The following is a 25,080-nucleotide window of genomic DNA, read 5'->3' as shown; positions in this document are numbered from 1 at the left end:
TCACGTCAGCAGGCTTCGCACTCTTGAAGGATACTTTCGATGCTATTCCACCAGAATCTAGCTACTTATGAGTAATAAGAAAAGCTAAAGGCCTGGCTCCCTACTTGCGATGTTATTGTGGGGGGAGGAGGTTAGAGGGTTTGGTTGAGGGGAAGACAACCACTTCCCCAGATCTTAATTAAATAGGGCATAGTTTGCTCTACGCCCGTCCGAGAGCCATACACGGATTGGTCTGAGACGGCGATTGTGGTAGTAGCGACGTGGGTAGCCAGTCCTAAGGGAGTGAATCTTCTCTTGATGGAGCGAATTTGCGGCGTGATCAGGAGGTATTCCTTAAACCAGGACTTTTCCGTTCTTGTTTAACTTGGGAATTGCCAAAGTTCAGGGTCGGCCCGAGAGCGCACGGGCCAATTCTTATCTGTGTAGGAGCCAATCTCAATCTTATGGCGATTCGAGTCGCGTCACCAGAGTCACACCCATATTATGAGCGATTACATTATATAGAGCCAGCCTACAACCCAGAACCAGAATTTAATGCCCCCTGTATGCTCCATCATACCCTGCCGCAGCCCGATCGTCAACCCTCTTCATGTCTTGTTCCCTGTCATAACCAGCAGGCAACTCAACAAGGGGCTGCTCATGCATCTCATATCTCGCCCCGTCATTATGTATCCCCGCACCGCTATCCATCTTTTCCAGCGACGACGGCTTTTTGGCATTTTTTCTTCGTATCAAAAGCCAAGCGAGAAGCCCTATAGCTCCAAGCCCACCGATGATAGATCCGACCGCGATTCCGGCCTTGGCGCCGGTGCTGAGGGAGGAGCCTGTCGATGAGGCTGCCGACGAGGTTGTTGACGAGTCTGTCGATGCGGTCGTTGACGGGCCTGTTGATGAGCTTGTCGACGAGCTTGTCGAATAGCAGGAACCGAATTCGGATTGGCAGCCCGTGTCACAATAGCCTAGAGAGCCGAGTCAGCATTTGGATTGTGTAAGAGATACGCCTCTTGCGCGAGTTTACTTACTCGAGTTCCCGCCGCAGTACCCCAATCCCGAGCAGCAATCGCCAAACTCGCTGCCTTTGCAGATAGCGTTGATATCCGAATTAGATCCGCAGTTTCCGTCAATCGAAATAGCACCAGAACTCGTGGATGAGGCCGCCGTCGAGGTAGAAGTCTTGTCACTTTCTGCGGTGGTCGTGGAGGACTCGTCATCGGATGATGAACAAGTACCGAACTCGCTTTGGCACCTGTTTAACCCCAATGTCAGCGGCGTCTAGAAGAGGTTTGAGGAGCCGATAGAGCAATTCCAGCTCTTCTCGGACTAAGATCGCACTCACCCGTCACCACAATAAGTCGAATTCTTGCCACAGTACCCCAACTCAGAGCAGCAGTTTCCATACGTGCTCCCTTGACATGTGACATTGCTTGTGGAAGTCGCACCACATGATCCCGAAGTGCTCACAAGCTGCCCATCAGGCATCGACGAGCAGGTGCCAAACGCATCTTGACATCCCTCGGCGCAGTATGCTGAAGTCTTACCGCAGAAACCTTTCTCAGAGCAGCAGTTGCCAAAAGTGGAGGTGAGGCATGTCGCGTTAGTCTCTGAATTAGAACCACAGTTGCCGTCTTTGCTAGTGGGGTTTGTTGCGCGCGGTAGGATGAGAGGGGATGAGCTGTTCACGGTCAGGGGTAATTCGGGTACAGGATCAATGAGCTTACAATCCAAAGTCGTGGGGAAACGACGCCAACGCTAAAGAGAATATACACAGGAACAGCAGTGAAAACTCCATGGCGATGAGTCGCGTGTTTGGTACTGGAAAACGACGCAGGAGAAGCCCCAGAGACGTTCAGACCAAGATCCTTCGGCGTCCTAGCAGGGGACAATGCCTTTATGAGGGGCTCACTCTTCAAAAACCACCCTAGTAGAAGCGCCGAGGGTAATTTGTCTGATCGTCCTGCTCCACTCCAACCCGTCCCTAGCCCCAGGGGGACATAAGCGGCTGGGGCGGGTGGCGGTCCGGACAACTGGCTAGGTTGAAGTTGTCACCGCGGCCCGATGACCGTCCATCCGGCATCTATTTACAATCAGCCCTTCCATTCCTATAAATGAGTACCTTTGCTGAATCCTTCAAGGCGAAATGCCAGCTTCAAGTCAGCTAATTGATAAGATGGCAGACACGAAGTCCAAGTGGCGTTGTAACGCTGACAGTCGCACCATGCTGTGTCTGGCTTGGCTTGCTTAGCCGACTAAGCCAAGAACGGATGTATTTTTAACGCTGATCTGACAATGGAGACTCGTGTAAGCGCGAGTAATATTAACCGAGATGCAAAAGGCCTGGATCTTCTCTCAGGAGCCCTGCTAGAGACCAATTGCATGGCAAGTCGTAGTCCAGCTGGGTACTTCTTCCGTGCCCCTGGAAGGTTAAAGCATGCTTGCGGCGTAGAAAGATCATTAAGGCTGAGTTGGCTCCTCGACAACCAATCAGAGCAAGTGATGTCTGGTTGCTTTTTGGCCCCCAAGGCTGAGTTGACCGCTCAGCGCGGCAGTGTCTCTATCGGTAGCGATCGCCGTACGCGTTTCTTTTGGTTCGGCGAACTAAGTAAGCAGGCCCGCGTCAAATGAAACAAGTCGAGGTCTTGGTGGCATTGTTATTTTAAATGTGGAAATGAGCATTGTTGGGGGTTAGGCTTTCCGACCCTCAAATGTCTCCGACGTAAAGACTGGGGTTATGAGGTACGGAACGTATAATAAGCCCAAGGGGCTGGAATTCGTGACTAGTACCCGGATTTCCTGGTATTATTCAAGTATATTCGATCATGTTCGGTTCTTTCACTTATACCGTCGGTCGTCTGGCCGTAATTCTTGGTCTTCTCAATCCCGCCCTCGCCCAGTGTGGTCCTGAGAACGATGGAGCCCGCTGCCCCTTGAACGTTTGTTGTTCTTCGGCGGGATTCTGCGGAACATCGAGTATCTACTGCGGAGATGGCTGCCAGTCAGAGTTCGGGAGCTGCTCTGTACCTACAGTCCCTTCTTGCTCTACTGACGGTAAGACGGCGACCAACGGACGCCGAGTAGGATACTGGCGCGTACAGCAAGCATGGGACCGTTCTTGCGATGTCGTCCTTCCCTCCCAGATCCAAACCAACGGGTTAACCCATCTTATCTTGGCGTTTGCCCATTTCGACTCGGACAGTTTCGCAGTGGCCGCTTCAGACCCCAAAGACGTGCCCTTCTATGAGCAGTTCACCGCTTTGCAGAGCAGCTCACTGAAGACGTGGATTGCCATAGGTGGCGGCGGTTTCTCTGTCGAATCTTGGTCTTCCATGGTGGCTACATCGAGCTCCCGATCCGCCTTCATCTCGTCTCTCAAGTCCTTCTCGGAGACCTATTCCTTCCAAGGTGTCGACCTGGACTGGGAATTCCCCTCGACCGCCGACGCAGATAACCTTGTCTCCCTCGTCCGGGAGCTCCGAGCCGCCTTTGGAAAAGATTACGGCATCTCAGCGGCAATTCCAGCGGACTGGGGTAGCATCCAGGGCTTCAACGCTGCCGGTATGGCCAAATATGTCGACTTCCTTAACTTCATGGCCTACGATTTGCACGGTTGGGGGGTTGACTCCGGCGCGGCACAGAAGGTTGTGACGGACCAGGCCAGCATACTTGATATCGCCAACGATCTTATGCCACTGTGGGCGAACCAGACCGACCCGGCACTCATCAACCTCGGTATCCCCTTGTACGGCCGTGGGTATACCCTCTCCTCTTCTGATTGCAAAACCGTTGGCTGTGAGGCGTCGGGGCCCAGCGAAGAGGGTTCTTGCGTCAAAGATCCAACAGGCGTCATGGTACTGAGTGATATCAAGACGGCCATATCGGCCAACAAAGCCACCGTTGCGCTTAACAGCACCTCCATGCAGAAGCATGCGACCTGGGGAGATCAGTGGATAGGCTATGACGACGCTGATACGTTGGCACTGAAGCTGTCATGGGCTGATGGATTGTGCTTGGGAGGCGCCATGTTCTGGGCGCTCGATAACAATGGCGGTGCATGGGGTGGTAAAAGCCCCTGCCGGCCAGCGTAAGGACTTGTGGCATCTACAAAGGCTTCCATAGCATCTCCTAATTAGAAGTGTAATGTTGCCCCCACCTTCAGCAGCAGTAAATTAGAGTTACTTTTACACATTGCTCTTGGCCACGAGGGAACAGGGATTCCAGGTCCAGCATGTACAACACAACCCAAGTCCTGAGCAAGATAGCCTAGCGGACGGGGGCGTTTCTGTACAACCTCAAATTTAGCGCCAAGCCACGATCCAGCTGAGATGCGGGGACGGCGACGGTTAACCAACGCCGCCGCTTAGGCACTGGCCAACGGGATATAATCTAGAACGGGGGAGATGAGCAGCGGCATTCTCGTTCGAGTCTCCCTGCAGTTTTTCGCGGAGAAGCTGAAGAGAAGCTGAAGGGCTTGCGTCGTTTGATCTGACGTTGGGTGAGAGGAGCTGATGGGATAGAGATCTACAAATGACAGCTCACAAGCCAGCCTTCACCCCCTGTCTACGCAAGCCATTGTCCAACGCCCGAACTGAGATGATAGCTGTTGTGGCTGTTAGTGGCGTGTAACACAAGCGACCCCCACGTGAAGAAGCGACAGCACCCCCTAAAACTCCAAATGGGTCAACATAGCAAGCTCCAGTGTTGCGACGAGAGATGACGAATCAGGAAGATAAGGAGGATCACCACCACATCCCCCTTTCGATGGCCTCAGAAGAGTGCCTGTAGCTCATCCACACTGGGAGAAACGACCTGACAGCGATTGGTCTACGTTAGGCAGTGTCGCCGTTGAAAAACAAGCCGAATCAACCCAAAAGCACCACTTACAGTCTACCTCCGTAGCTGGATATTGCAGAACGGCAGAGCAGAGGGGTATGAAGCCTTGTTATCTCTGGTGTTATATGCCCATTCCATCTAGGGCTGCACTTCATCATAGATGAATCGCCCTTCTTCTCCGAGTCCAAATGGTAAGTTGCAGGTCATCTCTTCCCGTTCCCTTTGTTCACTGCCTCTCTACTCTGTTTGAACAATTGAAAGGGTGGGGGGTTGATGAAGAAAATGGATCCAAGTCTTTGTCCCGGCCGCAAAAGTTTCACTTGACAAGCTCGCCGAGAACATGAATGAGTTGTGGTTGTTAGTCGCTTCACTACTGGCTGTTTGGCCTAGCTCACGGGAAACGAGTGACTGGGCCAGTCTGCTGAGAAAGGATGGTCCACTATCAAAAGCGTGAATTACTGGTTAACTGTTGTGTGTTTGCAGAAATGCGCCAGGCAGCTCTTTGGTATGCGGTGACAACCAATGCAAACAGCCATCTCTACTTCACTCCTCGCATGCTCGCAAGCAGAAACTCATCGGCCTTTCCTTTCTTTCACACCAGATCCCGTAGCATCATACGTTTGAGTAACGATGGCACCGCAAGGTCGAAGAGGCGCGCCTAGATCTAGGCCACGCATCACCCAGTCCCAAGAAGGCAGACAGACCGAGGATTCTAGCGGACGGTATGGACATCATGCGACAGATCCCAGTGATACTGACGTTGTTACCACAAGAGATATGGACCTTGCCGGCAGCCGCCCACGAGGGCGCAAAAGAGGGCGCGGGGAGGATAGTTCGCGAGGTCCTTCAGAGATGGCGCCCCATCAAAACGGCAGCACACCAGATGACCGCGACGGCAATGAACATGCGCCTATCATGAACACTCAGGCAGCACAAGACAGGGAGAATCTTTCTCACTGGCAGCCCACAACCTCCCCCGAGAAGTCGGCGTGGAAAGAACTCAATAAGGACTGGCACCGGAGTATGCGAGACGCCGAAGTCTACTACAGCAAAGATCGACGTGGCACGAGCAAAGATTGGTACGAAAGACCCGGCCGCCCGGGGTGTTCTATTCCCATATTTGATGACATCTGGACGGCCAGCGACGAGCTCAACTTGGGTTCTCAGGGGTGTGGCCTGGCCTTGATGAATGCCTTGGAGAATCTGAATGCGAATGATGGACAGGCACTTTGTACACTCTTCGACAACTGCTTGCGCCTTTTCCGAGCAGATCCCCTCACCCTATTCTCGATTCAAAACCTCGAGTTTGACAACCCCCAGATTGACCATGATGAAGTGCAGGCAACAACCCCGCTCTGGTCTTCAGACTTTTGCCGAAAGCTCAGCGTTCTCATGGCACATCCCATGTGGAAAGGCAAGAAGCCACACTCATTCATGCTCTTCGCCATCAAATGGGTTGTCATCTGTCGTACCGACGATCGCCACCCTCCTCCACAGTCAGACATTGAGTTACTGAAATGGGTTGGCACTAGCCTTGACCCAGACGCCAACGACAAGCCCTTTGGTATACACCATCAAGAGCATCAACACAACATTCGAGAGCAAGGAGGCTGGTCATCGCCCGAGGCAGATCTATTGTCTGCCATATGGAGAATGACGGGTTCATCCGCACGACTTACTCGTGCTGCTTCAGACCCATACGTTGTTTCGACCGCAGACCTCACCGTCCTCATCGACGCTCTGGATGGTCTTGGTCAAGGGGGCATGAAGATCAGGTGCGAGGTTCATTACCAGGTGTTTCAAGGCACCCACATAGGTCCAGTCTACCCTTCCGGAATTGCAGAACTCAAGACACTCTACAGAAACTGTTGGCTTAATGTCCAAAGAGCCAAGGCACGGCGGGAGCGAGAAGGAAACTCGCTCAGTGGAGGAGGAGCTACCCAGGACCCTTACTTATCCAGGTCTGGCTTGGGCCTCGGAGGCGAAGAGGAAGAGGGAGAAATACAGAGCGGACTCCTCTCGATCGATGATGTTGCCACCCCCAAGACTCATCACTCATCGCCATTGATCAATTCGGGCGACACCGACACGCAAGACCCAGATTCCGCTCTGCTCCAAAGTCTACCGAGAGACATTCCCAATCTTGAACCTCGACGCACACGGCCCAAGAAAGCAGTTTGCTACAAGTTCCCATATTGCACTTGCATGTGGAACGGGGATTACGCCCCCTGCCAGCGAGAGTGAGGCCACTTCGTGCCCTGCTTCCAGCAATACCTCGTCGTCTAATTGGAGAACAACTGAAGCAAAACAAGGTCGTACAAAGAGACACATCATGTTCGGCCAATGACACCAGGGTGGCTGAACAGGTACACAATGGAGTCACGGGCGAGAGCGGACAAATGTCGTTGAAATAAGGTACGAGACTTGTCTCAGGGCCACATGGCAATCACCGATAGTCCATCTTCGCTTGCAGGGGTAAGGTGGTATCGTAGGTGTGGAATAAGCCTTCCCCGGGCGGTCGGGTTGGTACAGCGGCGTAGCATCGAGGCGGAGGTTTGACTGGGCATCGGGTTATCGGTGGAGAGTGTGGCTTCTCGTTGAAGGGAAGGAGTCATCGTTCTTGTCGATCAACGGCGTTTTGGTCTAGACCTCAATGAACATTAGTCGTCAACCTTGCCGCACACTTGGAAGGATCCTAGCGTCACTTACAGTTCAAAATCTTTGTTACAGATGGAGAAGCTCTCTCAGCAGAACGGAAAGTCAAGGCTGGCGAATGACACTGGTGTTGGATGGATTATTGCCGTGCCTCGCTGGAGCGGGAGGTTTCGTCGATGGCACGGATGTGGGCGAGCTGGATGCGAGCACACCAGACGGCTTTGTGCCTCACGTTGCCGTGACTCTTATTGTGGTGTGCCAAGTAGCCCAAGTGTCTACCACGTCTACCTAAGTGTCAGCTGTGAATTGTCCTGTGCGTGGCTCCTTGGACATGGGTCTCCCTGCGATGGGTACGTACCCCAGACACCTCCCTTCACGAACGGCAACCTCTTCAGCTGCTTCAATTGGGGAGATTTCGTACCGTTCCAACCAAGCCAAGAGGCGAATGACAACTTGAAACTTTCCAGCCAAGGGTTTCGTAGAGTAGTACAAACACGTTGAGATTTTATTCGTCCCTTCGCACAATGCGTAATTAACGTGGTACGATGAGTGGCTCTCAATTGTTACGGTTCACCGAGGCAAGTTGAAGGGCAAGGCAAGGTTTTTGATGGCGAGCAGACAATTCTCTGACAGTTTATTAAATAACAAAGGGCTCCTGGGCCAGTCTGTCCCAATGGGCCATCCAGTCTAAACTACCCCAAGTACCTCACAGGTCGGGAGAGGCGTCTCCATCAGAGGAGGTATCGCCATGCTTTGTTCTTTGGCCTTGATGATGGCCTGTCTCTCGGGGTTCAGGGAAGGCGTCTCCATCACAGGAGGTGTCGCCATGCTTTTCTCTTTGGCCTCGATGGCGGCCTGGCTCTCGGGGTTCGGGGAAGGCGTCTCCATCGGTGGAAATTACGCAAGTTCTTGACCTTGGCCGTGGCCTGGCTCTCGGCGATGTTTCTTGCTTGCCTGACACATGTTAGACTAATCCTGCACTCGGCCAAAAGATTATCACCATACCTTCAAACCCCTGGTACGAACTGAAAGCCGTCCCCGCACGGAAGGTTGTTGGGGTCCGCTTGACCATGCTTGATCATAGCCTTCCGCCACTTTTGAGACAAGGGCGGCTGTCGCTTCGACCACTTTTGAGATGGGCCCTTGCCACCTTGGGGCTGCGTTCCCAGCTTTGGGAAGCCATCCATTGCGCTCTTGGGCTTGCCATCACGCTCCCTGATCGTGACCCAGTCAGTCATCTTGGGGTCGACAGGCCTGAAATCCCGACCCTTCTCTATCGATTCCACTGCCCGTCGGCGAAGGAGAGGATCCTGGATGACCTCAATACCGAATTGGGCGCGCCAAGGAAAGCTCTCGATGGCCTCCAGGCTCGCCACCTCCATGTACTCGTGAAGGGCGGGGTACCAGGGAGTAGCCTTCAGGGGTGGCATGTTTGGCCGCTGCTTGACAAGCAAGTCGACCAACTTCGCCGTGTCCCGAGGGTGTTTGTCGCACTTGGCCGTCTGGTGCTCTGCGGTGCTGCAGTGAATGCACCCATGCACGTAGCCATCTCTGCGAGGCATCATACACTCGACGATGCCATGGCCCTCCACTTTGCAGTTTGGGCACTTTGCAATTCCCTCTGCATCGGCCGCATCGACCGTCTCGGCGTCCACTTCAGGGACATCACCTTCGGGAACTTCAATTCCCATGTCATTGCAACTCAGGGCCACCCACTGGCTGACTGTCAGTTTGGTGTCCTTTTCAATCCTGCGCTTTTTGGGCTGAAGCCATATCGTAAGGTTGACCGCCGTATTGTCGTCGTCGTGGCCGGCAATCTCGTCGATCGCCCGCTTCGCGTCCCTCGCGTTGGAGTAACTGACAACAGCGCCTGGCGTGAAGGACACCTTTGAGACGATGTTCTCCTGAGCCCCACCCCGTTTGCTGGCGTTGGACAACGACAAGTCAACCTGACCAGGGGTCTCCGCGGGTTGGGTCTTGACGCCCAGCTCTTCGACCACTTGGAGTCTTTCGTCCTGGCCCCGAAAGTTTTGGGCCTGTTGACCATGTCCAGAGCCTTGAGATGCTTCGACAGCAGGAGAATAGCCATGGGTACTGTCTGGAGGGGGCCACAGTAGGGTCAGGCCCCCGAACTGATACCCCCCGGCATTCAAAGGTGCCAAGCTCATGTTCCCGGTGCTCTGTTGCCCTTGGGCAATGGGAGCCACGGGGGCCGGGGGTGTTTGCGTAGACCCATGAAAACTTCCACCACCTCGACCGCCTCGAACACCTCCGCTGCTTCCTCCTCCTCTCCCTCGGCCTCTTCCTCTTCTTCGTCCCCGACCACCTCTGCCATCATTAGATGGAGCAGTAGGTGGGGGAGTGTCGAATAAGGAACTCAAGTCCCCGTCGCTCTGCGGAGGCCCAGGGTTACCAGAGCCGTAGCCTTGCCCTGTATTCGTCGGGCCGTAATGATGGCAGCTGCCATCGCGGTTTGATCCTCCACGGACCATGTTGTTGTTTTCGGTGTCGCTGTTGGTGTTGTTGTTCGTTGTTGTTGTTGTTGTTGGGGGTGTTGCTGCTGCTGCTGTGATGTTGACGAGGTTGATGTGAGGAAGACCTTTTTTTCGGTTTTGCACAAGTCTCACGCAGGAACAGCTGTTTATCTAAAAATCGGGGCGGTGATTCACTGTTTCGCGAGTGTGGCGCGTTTGACGGACAACTGGCTTTGCCAGCCGTTTGACACTGGCAAGCACTGAAGCGGTATAGGTGGCTGGAAGCCCAGGGGGAAAGTAATGCTGCTCAAAGTAGGCCCTCCTCAGCTTCTGCCTCATAAGTAGACTAAGTTTCGAGCCCGTAGGAAACACGGTCTACAGTGAGTGACTACCAATTGCCACAGATCACTTCGGTACACAATCACTCCAAGTCAAGTTTGAGGGCAAGGTGGGCTTATTGATGGCGGCGAGCAAGCAATTTCCTGGCATTTCCATTGAGATAAGGCCCCTTGGCCAAACTGGTCTATGGGCAACGTTATCTAGACTATCTTGTCCATGTTTTCTGTATTCTCTGAGAAATGTTAGACTGATCCAGCACTCGGCCAATAGATTATCACGTACCTTGAAGAAGTGTGAAATCGGCCATCACTAATCTAAGGTACGAAGAAATCCAGGTCTGTCGAGTCCAGAGTGTCTCGGTCTGCACGAAGCTCCTTGGCCAGGTCTTTGAACCTCTTTTGGGTGAGGCGCTTCTTCATGGGCGGCCGCCAACGTCGACGTGGGCCTTGGCCATCTTTGGGTTCTGTTCCCAAAGGCGGGAACTCGCGATCGTATGTCTCGTTGGTCTTGGAATCCATCTAAGCTCTTGTTAGTACCTAAGAAAAAAAAGAAAACCTGAAGGCTTAGCCTCGTACTTGGATGTGTGTGTGTGTGTGTGTGTGTGTGGATGAGGAAGAAAGGAAGAGAGAACGGGAGGGAGAGAGGGGTATTATATAAACGGTTGTTGACAGTGAATCACAGCGCAGGGGCCTTGAACCTTTGCGACAGTGATTCACATACCCGAAAAGGAGAATGATAAAACCAAATCCTTACAATGCAGCCTGCGTTTTTCTTTCTTTTCTCCCTCATCATCAACAACAACAATGGCTCCAGAAAGGGAACAAAGCCCCCCCGACTTGGAGCACAGAGCCCGGCTCTCCATGTTCTTCCCTGGTGACTTTACGGTGCCATGGGTTGGCGACAGCCCAACCATCGAGACGAGGCGTCAATACATTGACGCATACCTGAACTGGCTCCTGCCATGCAGTGAGCTTCATGAGGCAGGGGAATACGAGAGGGCTCTCCGCCGACGGGCAGAGAAGATAGTCGTTGCGCGAAAAATCGCGGGCGGCACGACCAGGTTGAGGGAGGACTTCTTCGAGTACTGTGTTGACTGTGTCTATTGGAACGTTTGGCGTAAGTTCAAATCCCTCTTCGTATTCATAGTTCCGCTAACCATGCCATTAGTCTGTCGTCATATGGCCCCGAATATCCCCGTGTGGCCTTGGGGTCTGCCGGAGGAGAACCCTCAAGACAAGTGGTCGGCTACGTTTGCCACTCTGGCCAGCACCGACGAGGTCAAGGCCATGGCGAAGGGATGGGTGGAGTCCCAAGGGGGAGAGATGCCATCCAACGAGTCTTCTCAGCAGTTTAACCTGTCCAATGCTTTTCTGGTACTCGCACAGAAGGCCGAGGGCCTCCGTGTCGTCAAAGCCCATGATATGCCAGCCTCGACAGTGGCAGTACTGGCAGCTTCACTGGCAAAGGAGGAGCATCGCGACAACCTCCATCGTTTCCAGGGGCAAGCAAGGCTGTATACATGGTTTTGCCTTAGCGAGGTCTACGAGAAAGGAGACAATGTCGTCAACGCCATTGATCCGCATGGGGCAGGCTGTGGGGATCATGGACAAGTATGTAGCCCTGTCATGGTAACTCTGGACGAAGGATGGAGAGCGCTACGGTTCTGGGGCAATGGGGTAGAAGGATGAACATGAAATGACGATTGGCTTCTGGGTGGTTGCTTTGATACCTCAAGACATCCCATCACGCCTTACCTCTCATGCCTCGCCTTCTTGATCGATCGTGCCCTTTTCTTGTAATGCACTCTGAACTCTAAGATTCCACAGTATATCCCATCCTTCACGACGACTGTTGGTACTTCTTCCGGTTCCAGGTTTGGTCCAGTCACAAGCAGTCTAAGGCCGGGACTCAAATCCCCCTCTTGCTCTTCAACAGCCTACTAACCCGGGCAAGCCCACAGGACAGGCGCCAGTTGCGGCTCCTGGTGGCAACAAGCCTAGGAACAAGAAGAAGTTCCAGGCAAAGCCAAAGGCTCCCCATTTTGTGGAGGCCAACAAGCCTGAGCCGTTGGAAGCATCCATCGCCAACCAGGAGAAGCCATCCTTCGCCGCCACCATTGGCACTTACTCTGGCTCCAAGCTTGGCCCTCCCAAGGGCATTGAAGACTCGATTTGGGCGCCTTCTGGTTCGGCTTCAAAGGCCGCGGCCAAATCCATGGCCCTTCCCCCCGTGGCTCCCAGACTCGTGTCTACTCAGCCAGTGGCATCCATACCTGCGGTAGCCAGACCCAGGCCTGTGTCAGCCCAGCCAGCAGCATCCAGGCCTGCGTTGGCCCCGGCTCAACAGGCTGTGGAAACAAAGCCCAAGAGTGTGTGTAGCCTGTCAGAAATGGCTATGGCACTTCCTTCGCTCCAGCCTACTAACCAAGGCCAGTTTCTAACGGTCAAGGGGTTCCGACACCAAGGGCAGCTGTGTCCCGAGCCATCCTATCAGCCGCCTGATCGTGCGCATCGCGAAAAGGCCTGGCGCTTGGCTTTACCGTGGCTGCCCATACCCTCACAAGGAGAGCCATTCAGAATTGAGCTCTCAGGGCAGATGGATTTTGTTTTCCTTGTCTGGGGCCCCAATTGTGCGCACTGGAAGTACATCCAGGAAAACTTCGTGGATTCATCCCTCAGACATTTGCGAAGGGAAACAGATAACCGATCCCACCCGACAAAGCAAGCCTCGAGGCCGCCGACCGCATGACTCTGGATAAGGCGTCACTGCGTCAGTCCCAAATACCTATGCACTGGGAACCTGCCAACGCCGATCGTCCACCGAGGGCTGCTCGATCGAGAAACAATTGCGACGGGACAAGAATGAATGAGACTGGTTTAGGACATCAAGGTTCTCCCAGTTTAAACTTGTGTAGATTCAGGATGGGGATTAAGAAAATTCAATGGGATCACGGTATCGCAAACGCATGCTATCATTCGCCTTTGATCAACCAACGTGCTTGCCCTTGACGCTGAAAGCTTTCAATTCACTGTCATGCTTGAAAAGGCTTTGTAGAACCGTTGCACTGGACCGCGATTTTGACAAATCTTCTCCAATCGGTTCAAGTCATTGCCCCTGTGCGTAAACCAGTCCATCTAATCACCCTCTTTGACATGCGACATGATTTCCAGAACCCCAAAACCAATGATTTCCCAGTCTTCCCTTTATCTCCTATGCAAACTCGGAGATAAATACGGAACATAGGTGCTAAAGGGCTCGGGTTCACTATCAAAGAAGTCAGTAAAACTTGGAATATGCCACCTCTCGGGGGAAACGAACCGGTATTACAGGGATGAGTACGCACACCCCAGTGATCAGACTACCTCCCGGGCAAGTCGATTCTGGCCACTTGCCGCTCAACAACTGGCAGTCAACACGGGTGTTGCAATGAGTATTGGGCCGATGCCAGCGTCGCTGTGTCGCTCTCGGGGCCATTTACCATGTTGAGGGGAAACACTATGGGAGGGTGATGTGTTCCCAATTGATCATGGGCGGTTAGCGAGGCCTAACCGGAGCTACGTTAACCCCCGAGGCCGGCGTACCGCCATGTCGCTTGTTTCGATTGTTGTCCTTGTGAGGCCTGTGAGGAGGCTTCTCGTTGTGAGGCCCGGTAGGAGGCCGTCTCCTCTCGCAAGGCTCGTGAGGAGTCCTCTCCATGGGAGGCCCTCGTGGATTCCCCTTCTCGTACGCTTTGTGAGTTGGAGACTTCACTCCTCGCGCCATCGACCGACTCCATGCGTCTCTGAACCGGAAAAACGATATTCTCAATCGTATTCCGTGCGCTGAAAGTCCACAGACCGACTTTCATGGTTCGCCTGATGAGTTGGCGAATCCTCTGGCTGCCTCATCAAAGATGGACCATGTTAGTAATGAGCGCCTTCTGGGGGCTCACAAAGACAGTAACACCCAAGCGTCATGTCAATACTATGACGCAGGCTTGATCGATATAACCGCAGCCTGCTGGCTCCCGGTCAATCAGTTTGTGCCGGTTCTTCCAGCCCATGAGCGGAGTGTTGCAGTCATCGATCAGGAACAACAGAGCCTTCGGTGAGCAGAGTTGGAAACAAGCCATGTCGGCTTGATTCAGGTAGTGCTGTCTCCTTTAGAGGAGACTTCTGACTACTCAGCCATGTTCGGGTTGCTCCCAGCCCAGGCGGCGTGAGCATACCCATACTTGACCTAGATCCCAGGTGGATCAGGGTCGGTCTTGCGAGGAGGGTGAGGAGAAGTAGCATTCGAGGAAAGGCCGATCTCACTGCTCACGCGGATTCAAACTCGTCGCTATTGCGACACAAGTCGTACCTATTGGCCAGTGAGGCCCAGTGGTCCGAACCATCTGCTTCAAGGTGCTCCCTCCATCGCCGCCAAATGGATGATGGAATCCAGTTCCAGTCCTTGATTGCCGCCTTTTCCTCGCCCTTGGACCGGAAAAGAGTGGTGTAGAACCCAACCGTACACTCGGGATCATTCTTTTTGATAGCGTCAAAGTCGATCAAAAGGAAGCCCCAGTCCCATGTCAGTTCCACCCCCGACACGAAATCATGAACCCTGGCATATCCGCCATCACTGGGGAAGGTGACGACACCAATCTGGAAGGCAAATGCTCGCAAGCAATCCCAATAGAGTGCCTCGACCTGATCATCCGTGAGAATCTCGGTCTCATCCAGGGCCTCAGGTGCTTGTAGTGTAGGTGAGAGCACATCGTGTATCTCATGACACCGTGTCTCCCATGCCTGGCATACATCGTAGTAGAGCCATACCTTATCATCCACAAAAGGGCGAGAGCCGTGTTTGTATACCATCTCTTGTTTGCCCCTCTTCACAAGGCCAAGTACCATCCACAGTGTCCCAAAGGATGCAAGGTTCTTACCATAGCCAAGCGCCATCGCGATTTTGACATAGGCCTTGTCTACTTCGTTACGCACCCCGAGCGAGAAGTCAACCACCTTGTCCTGACCTATGGTGACCATTGCAGCTACTTGGGTTTTGAACAAAGTAGTTAGGCGATCAGAAGGCTGGACCAGTAAGTAGGCCAATCGAGTGTCGTAGTCGACAAGGGGGAGAAGGGCGGAAAAGATGTTTGGAATGCCACCTTTAAGGGAGATGATCGGGCCCGATTCAGGCCCCTCCATCTGTAGCAAGCCTTGGAAAACCAGGCGTTGCGCAGTCTGATCAAAAATGCCCCTTATGGTCTCATCTTCCTGCACAAGGACTGCGATGAGTCGTGGCAGAGACCTGATCCTGCTGGGCCATCCCTCAAACTGTACAAGCCCTGCGATGAGGCCAGCCAGCTGGCTGTTAAGGATGTCCTTTCGACGAGGGTGCCCTATAGGGCTCTCCACGTCGGGGTAGGCACACACTCTCGACCGGGGGCATGTTGTCCTGTCTACCCAGGAGAGTTGTTGGAATCTCTCGGATTGGGAGACACGGAGCTCAACACGAACCACCTGTCGAGTTTGCATGTCGAAGATGGGCCGTTGCCGAGTCCTGGACGGGATGATGTGAACATACCCATCCGTTTCCAGCCTGCCGAACCCTCGTGTGTCGCAAGGAACACGCAGCATGACAGAGCCTGTTGGTTCGTCTTGGACAGGGAATCTCCCATGGGGATCCAGCTCAAACACCTCACGGGTCCACCCCCAACCTTCCCACTCATCTTCCTTCCACCGAGGCGGTGGCCTATCCTCGTCCTGGAAATAGACGACAGTATGCAGATCGTCCGAGCCAAGCTGGTCCAGTTTAGAGATGATTGCCTGGAATGGCTCCTCCTCTCCACTGCCAACACCAAAAGAGATATAGGGCTCGGAATTGCCGGGGAGGACAAAGGTGATGATCCCATGCTCTGTCTGTTGGACCAAGCGGGAGTACAGCTCATCGGCTGGCTCCCATGACATTGTTGCCAGTCTCATGGCGGCTTGAGGTTGCTCTTCCGTAACGGAAAGCGAGAATTCCACTGCCGCGTAAAGGGCAAGGAAGAAGTCGGCCGAAAAATCGGGATCGACCTCAATGATGAAGACGGATCTGTGGGCCAATGGTCCCGTGGCCCGGAGATGCCATCTCCCGTTTTGACGGGATGCCCTCAGCTCCCTCAAAAGTTCTTGGTAATCCACGGTCTTCACCGGAATCACTCCTCTCGCAGTTTCCTCTGCAACATGCTCGGCCCGTACTCGTGAGAGGCGCCTCAGCTTGGACTTGGCCACGACATGGACAATCGAGGTTTCGGATCGGCCACCCGAAACGAAAGAGGTCCAGAGGGCCTCTGGAAGCCAGCGACTCTTGTTGGTGGCTTGCGGCCCTTCGAAGTGGGCAAAGGCGACGTCGGGGTGCGTCCCGGTCGGGGCATCGTTCGGTCGCGGTGGTGGTGGGCCCAGCACCCAGTTGGTGAGAGCATCGGGGTTATTCATCTGGCTTCCTGTTAGCGACAAGGGAGAAATCAAGACTTGATCTGGTACTTGTGATGTTATTGTTTCTTTCCATGAAAATGTTGATGATGTTGATTGAGAGAGAAAGAGACAGAAAGAGGGGAAGAAGCAGAAGTGTTTACGGTTATTGACAGTGTTGCGCAGCTGCCAGACCTTTTTGCCCGTCGCGTCATTGATTCACGTACCTCCAAATAGAAAGATGCCAGCAAGGCCGTCAGTTTCTCGTAACTTGCGCATTGGGTGAAAAAAATCAAGGGGAAATCTGCATGGACAGCCTCTGCCCTCAAATCCAGGGGTGACGGGGTGGTTTGTTGGGTGCTTCAGGACTTGGCGACAGGCCTAAAGCCGCACATAATGGCCATGAAGTATCTTTGGCATCTTGCGAGCTCGATAGCTTATCTTCTGGCCTGAACGCCTTGGTAACTCGCGATGGGCCTGAGAGTGTGTCATTGTGGATGAGCGTTATCGGTCATCAAGCCATGCAATGAAGCACGAGATCTCAAACGTTCAAGGCATCCCTTTGGATGCTTCAACGTCTCATACCTTTGACGCTTTCTGCATTCATAAGACCGGGAGGTAGAGCCCCCTTTGTTGTTTATTGTAGTGTGCCAAGGCAGCATGTCTCCTACCAGATGGGCCATGGCCAAACACCTCACTCAACCTTGGCGGAATCAAGTCACCTGAGAAGAAAATTAAAGCGATATAAACCATCTCGATCTTTCTAATAAAGCCTCGCATTGACCTTTCTTGGTTACCAGAAAGGGCCAATAAATCACAGAAGAGATAACGAGATGCCAGTTGCTTGCTAGTGTTAATAGCCGGCAGAGGAAATGGCCACACCATGGGCATAAATAATAGCCAAATGCTTGCCGAGATCTTCATACTCGTTGTAGAGTTGGAGATAAAATTCACCATCTTCCAAACACCAACACAAACAACTGCGACGCTGCTTCCGAACCATTCCGCACAGCAGCAGTCTGGAAACCGTAAAAACAACCTCCTCAGAGGATGCCTCTCATGTGGCTACTCTCAGCTTCGCCACAGGAAACGGGTCACAGGGCTGTGTGTGCTGTTCAATCAGAGTGTCAGGTTGGGCAGGGCTGCATATCAGGCTGACCCTGCGCCGCGATTAGCTCCTCACTCTGCAAAACTCGCTCAAGGGTACCTATTGGTGTTTCAACTCGCCAATGACTGTATAATAATTTGCGCAATGACCTCGTTAAGATTCTCTAAGCCATGTCTCGCTTTGAGTACACAACCTTGGCCGACCCGGCTGGCGAGGTGCGTCTGTTGAGGTTACACGACTCTCCAACAGAATACGACCTTGGCGTCTTCCCTCTCAACGAATCATGTCCCCATTTCGCCGCAATTTCGTATACTTGGGGAGACTCCCGCTCAGCGGAGCCAATTCGCATCAATGGGCGCTCATTTCTTGTTCGGAAAGCGGCGTGGGATCTGCTTAAAGAGCTCCCGTCCTTGGACATGGACTGCGATCCTCGACTAGAGTTCGTGTGGATTGATTCGATATGCATCAACCAAAGCAACACTGCCGAGAGAAATCACCAAGTCAAACTCATGCGAAAGATCTATTCGTCAGCGACGGTGGTTCTTGTCTGGCTTGGTAGGCCAACTGCAAAATCCGACCTCGCCATGGACAGCTTAGCATCCCTCACCCACCAAGTTTTAGGCAAGTCGACCAAGAAAACGTCGCGGGTTCTATCTGAATCAAGAGTTCTTTACGGCCAAACCCCAAATAAGATTGGTTACTCCTATCAAGGGGATCCCGGTGCTCTACGAATGGTCCTTGACGCAAAGATTGGCGACGCAATCTTCAGCCTCTTCAGCCGGGTATACTGGAGGAGAATTTGGATCATCCAAGAAGTGCTGCTGGCGAAAGAAATAAGAATAGTCTGCGGCCCAAGATGTATGAACTGGAACAAGCTGAATAGCTTCTTCGGTGGCATGGAGTTCTCCATGCTCCAGTCAGGAAGCCAGTTCCACGGATCTCAACGGGCTTCAAAAATAATGAACGCGCCAGGGTATATCCTGGTCAAGGAAAAGGCGTTCCTTGAGACTAACCCGCAACTCAAGAACCAAGGCGCCCCGATCTCCGACTTACTACTGTCATTCGGCAACTTCGAATGCAGAGACAGGCGCGACAAAGTCTACGGCATGCTCGGACTCTCAAGCGATGTCGTCGACGTTAACTATGCAAAATCAGTCCAGCACATTTACAACGACGTTATTCGTCGTATTGTCAGGGGAGGTCAAATGGATACCATCTCGAAAGCAGAATACTTCGGCAGACGGCTGGCCGCTACGCTCGGAATCCGTATGGATGATCGGCAGCTTATCAGAACAGACAGTCTATTCATCTGCCCTCCAAGACTACTGACTTGGGCGGATGAACGTCCCTTTTGGGAGAACGATCCAGCGAGGGTACTCCCCAGGCCATATTACAACCACGCAATCAACATATTGTCGTTATCAATGACGCCGTCGCGCCTCAGACCCCAAATTTCGCAAGGAGCCACTCCCAGTACCGAAGATAGCTCACAGGCATCCCAGTCTCTTCTTGCTGCTGGCCAAATATCATCACAGGCAGTCGTGGCTGTCGCTCCCCCATTTGTACAGCCAACTGACTTGAGTTCTCTATTGGTCGGATATGATGAGCCTGATGAGGAGTCTCACTTTATCTTACCAAGCTACAGCGATGCATCAAGCTTTTGGGTTGAAGAAATGGAGTCAGTGGAGCCACCGACTTACGCCGAGTCGTGGTTAGAGTCTCGAAGAGCCTATGCTTCCGACCTCCTAGCTCCCGATACTCCACCCAGGTGCAAAGACGACTCGGAGGTACCAATCGCTTCCAGCAGCTCTGTTGATTATCTATCACACGAGTGGTCCGATAAGGATGTTGGTCCATCCTGGAAGGCAGTCAGCTCGATGAAATCGCTCAACAACAAGGATCGTCTGGAGAATGTCATCTGGAGAGCATGGACAAAGTTCAAGAACAACTTGTCAACAATATCGCCAGAGGAACTGAACTGGTGGGTACCCAAGCAATTTTCACTTGCTTTCCATCTCTAATAATTACTAGGCTCAAGGATTGCGACGTCACCTGGCTCTACGGGCCTCTCTATCCAGACTCTCAATCTCGCCCTACCAATTGGCAACCCGATGAGAAGTCCATTCTGAGACGACGCCGGGCATTCGATTCTGAATTCTCATCCCGAGGGAAGGATCGGACCGGCCTCAAAGTTCGCATTCAGGAAGAGGTGGAAGTCATTGGGTATGACGGTGGTCTCGGTTATTTCGAGGACGAAGACGGCCATGACACCGCAACTGAGCAGTATACAGATGCCGCCTTATACATCCTTTCGCGCAATGCATCTATTGAGAGGTAGTTGAGACGTCCACAGGGGCTTCTCCCGCCGTGTAGACTTGCGGCTAAGCCATATGTTTGCGTTAGACTTAGCAGAATGATACATTGCCACGATCACCACAAACCTCTGTCTTTACATGGTGATGAGATTAAGACTGCCACAATCTTATCTCTCTCAGGTAGAGAGTGCTATGTGTCTTCTAGCCAAACAAAGAAGGGCCCTGCAAGACGAACAGAAGAGATATCGCCATGCCAGTGTTTGCCAGTGGCAAGCACTGGCGAGAAAATCCACCACACCTCGAGCGCACTCAACATTTGAACAGCCGTCAGGTTTTTCTTACTTCTCGTAGCTTAAGCAAAAAGAAGCATTCTCCAAACACCACCACCGAGACCAAGGGTCACAGCACCATCCGCAGCGCAGCATCACCAACCGCAGCAACATGGCCCGAACTCGAGCAAACCGCCACCATCGACGCCGTCGAGATCATCGAGACCGAGGTCATCGCCATCACTCTGCCTCTAGGCAGCAAGGCCACGTTCCTACTAACGAACCGCCTGCCCAAGTCTACGGACCGCCTCCTCGGGTCTACGGACCACCTCCCCAGGTCTACCGACCCCCTCCTCAGGTCTGCGGACCGCCTTTTCTCCCCGCCTACGGGCCTCCTCCTCCCTGGGTCTATGGGCAGCCTGCCCAGGCCTACGTGCTGCCCCATCTCCATTCTCACGGGACACCTCTTTTCCGGGCCCCCAGGCCGCCTATTCCCCAGGCCTACATACCCCTAGCCACTCCTTGCGCCCCCTTGTCGAGGGTTGACAGGGCGCTCCAAGAGTTGAGGGACCGTGATGGCGGGCCTGTTTACCTCACATTGACTGAGAAGGAGCTACAGGAAGTCATTGAACGTGCACCTAAAGGTGTCAATTGTATATCGTGGCCCGATGTGAAAAGGCCCAAGATTCAGGCTCCCGAGAAAAGGAACAACGAGATGTTGGAATTGTGCCGAAAGGCCGGGGAACCCGGAGAAGGTTGATCTGCCTGATGCAGAGGAGTATCAGGGCAAAAACACTCGAAGTCCTTGCGATGGCAGATGGTAGGTACCGATACATCCGAGGAGTGTGCAACGCTAACAGTGTTATCTAGATGCAGGCCTCAATTCGCTACTACATCGATACTTCAACTTCCATGCCCTCCCAACGGACCAAGATCTGTACACATGACCGGGTGAGAAACATTGGTCGTTCAAGGTTGGTGTGATGGGCAGAAACATGGAGGGTTAGACTTGGCGGAGACAGGGTATTAGGTCAATAGGTGTCACGACGCTCAACACAAGATATGATGCCCGGGCTACAACTTCTTTCTCGTGTGGTATGATATACAAAGCAGTCGAATCAATCCTTCCCACATCACCAAGACTCCCAGCCCAGCTTCAGAGCGTTTTCTGTAGCTTCATCCGCCGCTTCCTCCCAAAGTGCCCTTTTCAACGATTCCATCCAACCAAAAAGCCCACTTTCAAACCCTTCTTCTTGGTTATCGGCCTTCATCCACCGTGAAACGATGGGACGTTCCATCGGGTTAGAGTTGCCCCCCTCCTCTTTCTCGTCCCATTCCCAATCAGGAGGGATGGGGTCAAACTGGACGAGGCAGAGTTGACGCGCCTTTTGCTCAGGAGTGCGGCACTCGATGTCTGCGTCTGGATAGATGAAGAACCAGCCCCGATAAGATGAGTACCCGCAATCGCGATCGTTCTTTGGCCAGGGTAGGCCGGGGAGTTGACTGTCCGTGGCGGCATCTTGATCGGAAGCGGTCTCTTCATCGGAAGAGGACTCTGGTACATAAGGGGACTCTTCATCAGAAGCGGGCTCCTGATTAGAGGCGGCCTGTTGAACCTCCTCCACTTCTTCACCTTGTTCCTGTTTCTTTTGTTTCATGACTCTCTTCACCTTGCGGATCTGACGCCAAATGGTCCCTCGAGCCTTCATCTCCCCAAGAAAGTGCGCATGACACTCCTCAACCGTAGCGCCGGGAAGAAAGAAGAACTCGTACCGAAACTCGCCACCTCTGCACAACTGGTGGTCGTACTCAAGGTCACTATAGAGTAGATGGCCGTCAAAGTCGCGTGGCACATCAGGATGGGTCATGTAGAAGATCCAGGAGGCGAGAGGAGGCAATGAACGCAGAACCTCATGGCTGTTCCATGACATGAGAGCTGGTGCACCGGTGTGGTCTTTGAAGATGCGATTGTTGTACACAATTCTGTACGCGGGTCGAAGCTTAATATCGGGGGGACCATTTGGCCATACCTCCGAAAGGGTTCGGGCTCGCGTCTTTGTTCGCACCATGGTGGCGAGGTTGATGGTGTTGAGAGCTGATTGAGGTGTTGTGAATAAGCCAAGTAAAGAGGAAAGCGTTGGCAGTACTTGACCGCCTAACTCAGTCTGAGAACAACCTGTTGCGGTTGCCTTGTCAAGCGCCCACAATTAAGAGGGCTAATCCCATAGAGGAATTTGCCGAAATGTTCAAGGTTGGTGCCAAGAGGTTATTATCCTAGCATTCGTCCAGCAAGGGCATTCACCCAGTCCCAAAAAGACTTCAGACACCAGGAGAACTGCGCTTGCTGGGTACCTGTTCACTTTATAGCCTAACTATGAGCTAAAAGAGACATAAAATAAGAAATAATCTTACGAATCTTTGAAGGTTCTATTCAGTTACTTCTAACATTCTCTTATATCTTATTTATTGGATTTATGGTAGATAGGACTGGTTTGGTGTCTTGTCCTTGTACGAGTACATGCCATTGCGCGTCCAATAGGGTCCGGCCCGTTAACGAATCTCGGACGCCATGTCAGACGATCTACCGGGACAAATGAAACCCAGAGGCTCTGAATGGATGAGGATGCCTGTAAGTTTGTCGATCCGATCCCGCTAGAGCCTCTACTGAACAGTTACGTAGGACTGCGGGGATCAAAGCGGCTGCTTATTTTGGGGTAAGTTGACTACCCAAGGTTGACGACATCTCATCCGTATAAAAGAAGCTGACCACCTCCTTTACTACGTTGCAAGATATTTCTCTCTTTTTTTTCAAACATGATACCTGGCTGAGTTCTCTTTATCGTCATGGCTGTCATCTTCCCGAATCTTGGCTCCCTTTGCCATCTTGTCGCTCAGTGGTGGCGGACAGTTGTCGTAGGCGGCGCATTCTACACCATCGCCACGATCATCTACCGCCGTTTCTTTCATCCTTTAGCCAAAGTTCCAGGCCCTTTCCTTCCAGCTGTGACTAAAAAGTATGCCTGGTACTTTAATGTGCCTTGTGGTGGCAAGTTCTACAAAGAGATTGAGCGGTTACACGACGTCTACGGTGAGTTGTCTCATACAAACACACACAACCAAGACACTGACCGCTACAGGTCCAATCGTGCGCATCTCTCCAAATGAAGTCCATCTCACCGACCCAAAGCACTATGATACAATCTTTGGCGTAAAGTCCGACTTTTACAAAGATCCCGGCTTCTACGGCGCTCTCGGGATAGAGTCTGCAACCTTCACCACCATCTCCAACGATGTCCATCGCCGACGTCGCACCGCCCTGAACCCCTTCTTCTCCCGCCGCAAGGTCCTCGAGCTTGAGTCATTTGACGTCATTCACGACAAGGTCGAGAAGCTGTGTCGTATGGTCTCTACTGACCGTGCTGCCGGACGACCTACCAACTTACATGCAGCGTTCCGTGCCATCAGTGTCGACGTCATTACTGATTATGCTTTTGACGATTCGTGGAACCAGCTGGATGATGAGGATCTTGGAGAATGGTTCAGTAACATGATTCGAAGCTCAGCATCCATGTTCTGGACCTTCCAAGCCTTTGCTTCACTCAGAGTCCCCATTCAGAGTCTACCCGACAGTGTCGCCAAGCACATGAGCCCATCCGTCGCCGACTTTGTGGCTTGCAAAGACGTGAGTATCCTAGTTCACCATGTCCCTGATACTAACATTTCCAGCGAACGAGAAAGCAAGTCCAAGACGTCCAAGCTCGCATCAACCAAGGCGTTCAACCCAAGCGCACCACCATCTGGCATCAACTCCTCGACCCCAACGCTACCGAAGGCCATGTCGTACCTACTATCAACGAACTGGTCGACGAGGCGTTTGGCATCTGTACAGCTGCTGCTGACACAACTGGCAACGCCATGAGTATGGCTGCTTTCCATGTCGTCACGAACCCCACCATCTACGATACCCTTAAGAAGGAACTCCAAGAGGCATTCCCTGATCCAGATGCCCGATTGAGCTCCTCCGAGCTGGAGAAACTCCCGTATTTGACAGGCGTTATCAAGGAGGGTCAAAGGTGAGTCCAGGCCCTACCCCTTTTTTGACCCAACTGACCAAAATTCATCTCAAGACTCTCTTATGGCGTTCTGAGCCGTCTTCCCCGCGTCGCTCCAAAAGGGGGCGTCGAGTTGGAAGGTTACTACCTCCCCGAAGGCGTAGGTCCTTGCTCCTCTACACACCCATTCACTCACTAATAGTAAATAGACGGTCACAAGCATGTCCGCGTGGATGATGCATCACAACTCCGAAGCCTTCCCAAACCCCGAAGTCTTTGATCCCACCCGCTTGACAGATCCTTCAACATTCCATGAGCGCGACAAGTGTCTTGTTCCCTTCTCTCGCGGCCGTCGCATGTGCATCGGCCATGACCTCGCTTGGTGCGAGCTGTATGTCACACTTGGTACTCTATTCCGCCGGTTTCCTGATTTGCGCGCGTATGAGGTTGATGCTGAGGACATGGTGTACGTGGATTACTTTACTGCATATCACCCCCTTGAGAAAAGAAGGTTCAGGGTTGTCAGCGGCGACATGGAAAAGCTGTCTATCCACGCGTAATACATGGATGCGGGTGTCTTGCTTTTTGCTCATGCCTCCTCCTCCACGTGGAACCGTGAGGT

General features: G+C 52.8%; 10 protein-coding genes across 10 annotated transcripts; 6 read left to right on the top strand and 4 right to left on the bottom strand.

The window, feature by feature from the left end:
• Positions 1 to 531: 531 nt before the first annotated feature.
• Positions 532 to 1,789, bottom strand: NECHADRAFT_85159 (uncharacterized protein; the record flags this gene model as incomplete). The annotated part of the gene is made up of 4 exons (XM_003050189.1): positions 532 to 959; positions 1,023 to 1,246; positions 1,337 to 1,672; positions 1,719 to 1,789. 4 exons carry the CDS (start codon positions 1,787 to 1,789, stop codon positions 532 to 534), a joined length of 1,059 nt encoding a protein of 352 aa, XP_003050235.1.
• A 1,099-nt stretch (positions 1,790 to 2,888) lies between these two features.
• On the top strand, positions 2,889 to 4,034 carry NECHADRAFT_3212 (uncharacterized protein; the record flags this gene model as incomplete). The annotated part of the gene is made up of 1 exon (XM_003050594.1): positions 2,889 to 4,034. A coding segment is annotated over one exon (1,146 nt), but the record flags the coding sequence as incomplete, so codon positions are not given.
• A 981-nt stretch (positions 4,035 to 5,015) lies between these two features.
• On the top strand, positions 5,016 to 7,071 carry NECHADRAFT_85157 (uncharacterized protein; the record flags this gene model as incomplete). Its single annotated transcript, XM_003050593.1, has 3 exons — positions 5,016 to 5,018; positions 5,311 to 5,332; positions 5,471 to 7,071. The coding sequence occupies 3 exons, from the start codon at positions 5,016 to 5,018 to the stop codon at positions 7,069 to 7,071; spliced, it is 1,626 nt and encodes a 541-aa protein (XP_003050639.1).
• A 1,418-nt stretch (positions 7,072 to 8,489) lies between these two features.
• Positions 8,490 to 10,602, bottom strand: NECHADRAFT_85156 (uncharacterized protein; the record flags this gene model as incomplete). Its single annotated transcript, XM_003050188.1, has 2 exons — positions 8,490 to 10,081; positions 10,578 to 10,602. 2 exons carry the CDS (start codon positions 10,600 to 10,602, stop codon positions 8,490 to 8,492), a joined length of 1,617 nt encoding a protein of 538 aa, XP_003050234.1.
• A 496-nt stretch (positions 10,603 to 11,098) lies between these two features.
• On the top strand, positions 11,099 to 13,043 carry NECHADRAFT_85155 (uncharacterized protein; the record flags this gene model as incomplete). Its single annotated transcript, XM_003050592.1, has 4 exons — positions 11,099 to 11,411; positions 11,463 to 11,905; positions 12,122 to 12,145; positions 12,231 to 13,043. The coding sequence occupies 4 exons, from the start codon at positions 11,099 to 11,101 to the stop codon at positions 13,041 to 13,043; spliced, it is 1,593 nt and encodes a 530-aa protein (XP_003050638.1).
• Positions 13,044 to 13,880: 837 nt separating this feature from the next.
• Positions 13,881 to 14,385, top strand: NECHADRAFT_85154 (uncharacterized protein; the record flags this gene model as incomplete). The annotated part of the gene is made up of 2 exons (XM_003050591.1): positions 13,881 to 14,027; positions 14,131 to 14,385. The coding sequence occupies 2 exons, from the start codon at positions 13,881 to 13,883 to the stop codon at positions 14,383 to 14,385; spliced, it is 402 nt and encodes a 133-aa protein (XP_003050637.1).
• A 208-nt stretch (positions 14,386 to 14,593) lies between these two features.
• On the bottom strand, positions 14,594 to 16,993 carry NECHADRAFT_85153 (uncharacterized protein; the record flags this gene model as incomplete). Its single annotated transcript, XM_003050187.1, has 4 exons — positions 14,594 to 14,615; positions 14,760 to 15,067; positions 15,170 to 16,779; positions 16,942 to 16,993. 4 exons carry the CDS (start codon positions 16,991 to 16,993, stop codon positions 14,594 to 14,596), a joined length of 1,992 nt encoding a protein of 663 aa, XP_003050233.1.
• A 999-nt stretch (positions 16,994 to 17,992) lies between these two features.
• NECHADRAFT_85152 (uncharacterized protein) lies at positions 17,993 to 21,166 on the top strand (the record flags this gene model as incomplete). The annotated part of the gene is made up of 4 exons (XM_003050590.1): positions 17,993 to 19,803; positions 19,854 to 20,156; positions 20,489 to 20,636; positions 20,666 to 21,166. The coding sequence occupies 4 exons, from the start codon at positions 17,993 to 17,995 to the stop codon at positions 21,164 to 21,166; spliced, it is 2,763 nt and encodes a 920-aa protein (XP_003050636.1).
• Positions 21,167 to 21,539: 373 nt separating this feature from the next.
• On the bottom strand, positions 21,540 to 22,475 carry NECHADRAFT_85151 (uncharacterized protein; the record flags this gene model as incomplete). The annotated part of the gene is made up of 1 exon (XM_003050186.1): positions 21,540 to 22,475. The coding sequence occupies one exon, from the start codon at positions 22,473 to 22,475 to the stop codon at positions 21,540 to 21,542; it is 936 nt and encodes a 311-aa protein (XP_003050232.1).
• A 775-nt stretch (positions 22,476 to 23,250) lies between these two features.
• On the top strand, positions 23,251 to 25,018 carry NECHADRAFT_85150 (uncharacterized protein; the record flags this gene model as incomplete). The annotated part of the gene is made up of 5 exons (XM_003050589.1): positions 23,251 to 23,494; positions 23,544 to 24,088; positions 24,133 to 24,479; positions 24,534 to 24,618; positions 24,668 to 25,018. The coding sequence occupies 5 exons, from the start codon at positions 23,251 to 23,253 to the stop codon at positions 25,016 to 25,018; spliced, it is 1,572 nt and encodes a 523-aa protein (XP_003050635.1).
• Between the last annotated feature and the right edge of the window lie 62 nt (positions 25,019 to 25,080).

This window comes from Fusarium vanettenii (assembly GCF_000151355.1).
Source record: "Fusarium vanettenii 77-13-4 chromosome 9 genomic scaffold NECHAsca_6_chr9_2_0, whole genome shotgun sequence".
NCBI classification, from domain to species: Eukaryota; Fungi; Ascomycota; class Sordariomycetes; order Hypocreales; family Nectriaceae; genus Fusarium; species Fusarium vanettenii.
This window is presented reverse-complemented; position numbering and strand designations above follow the sequence as displayed.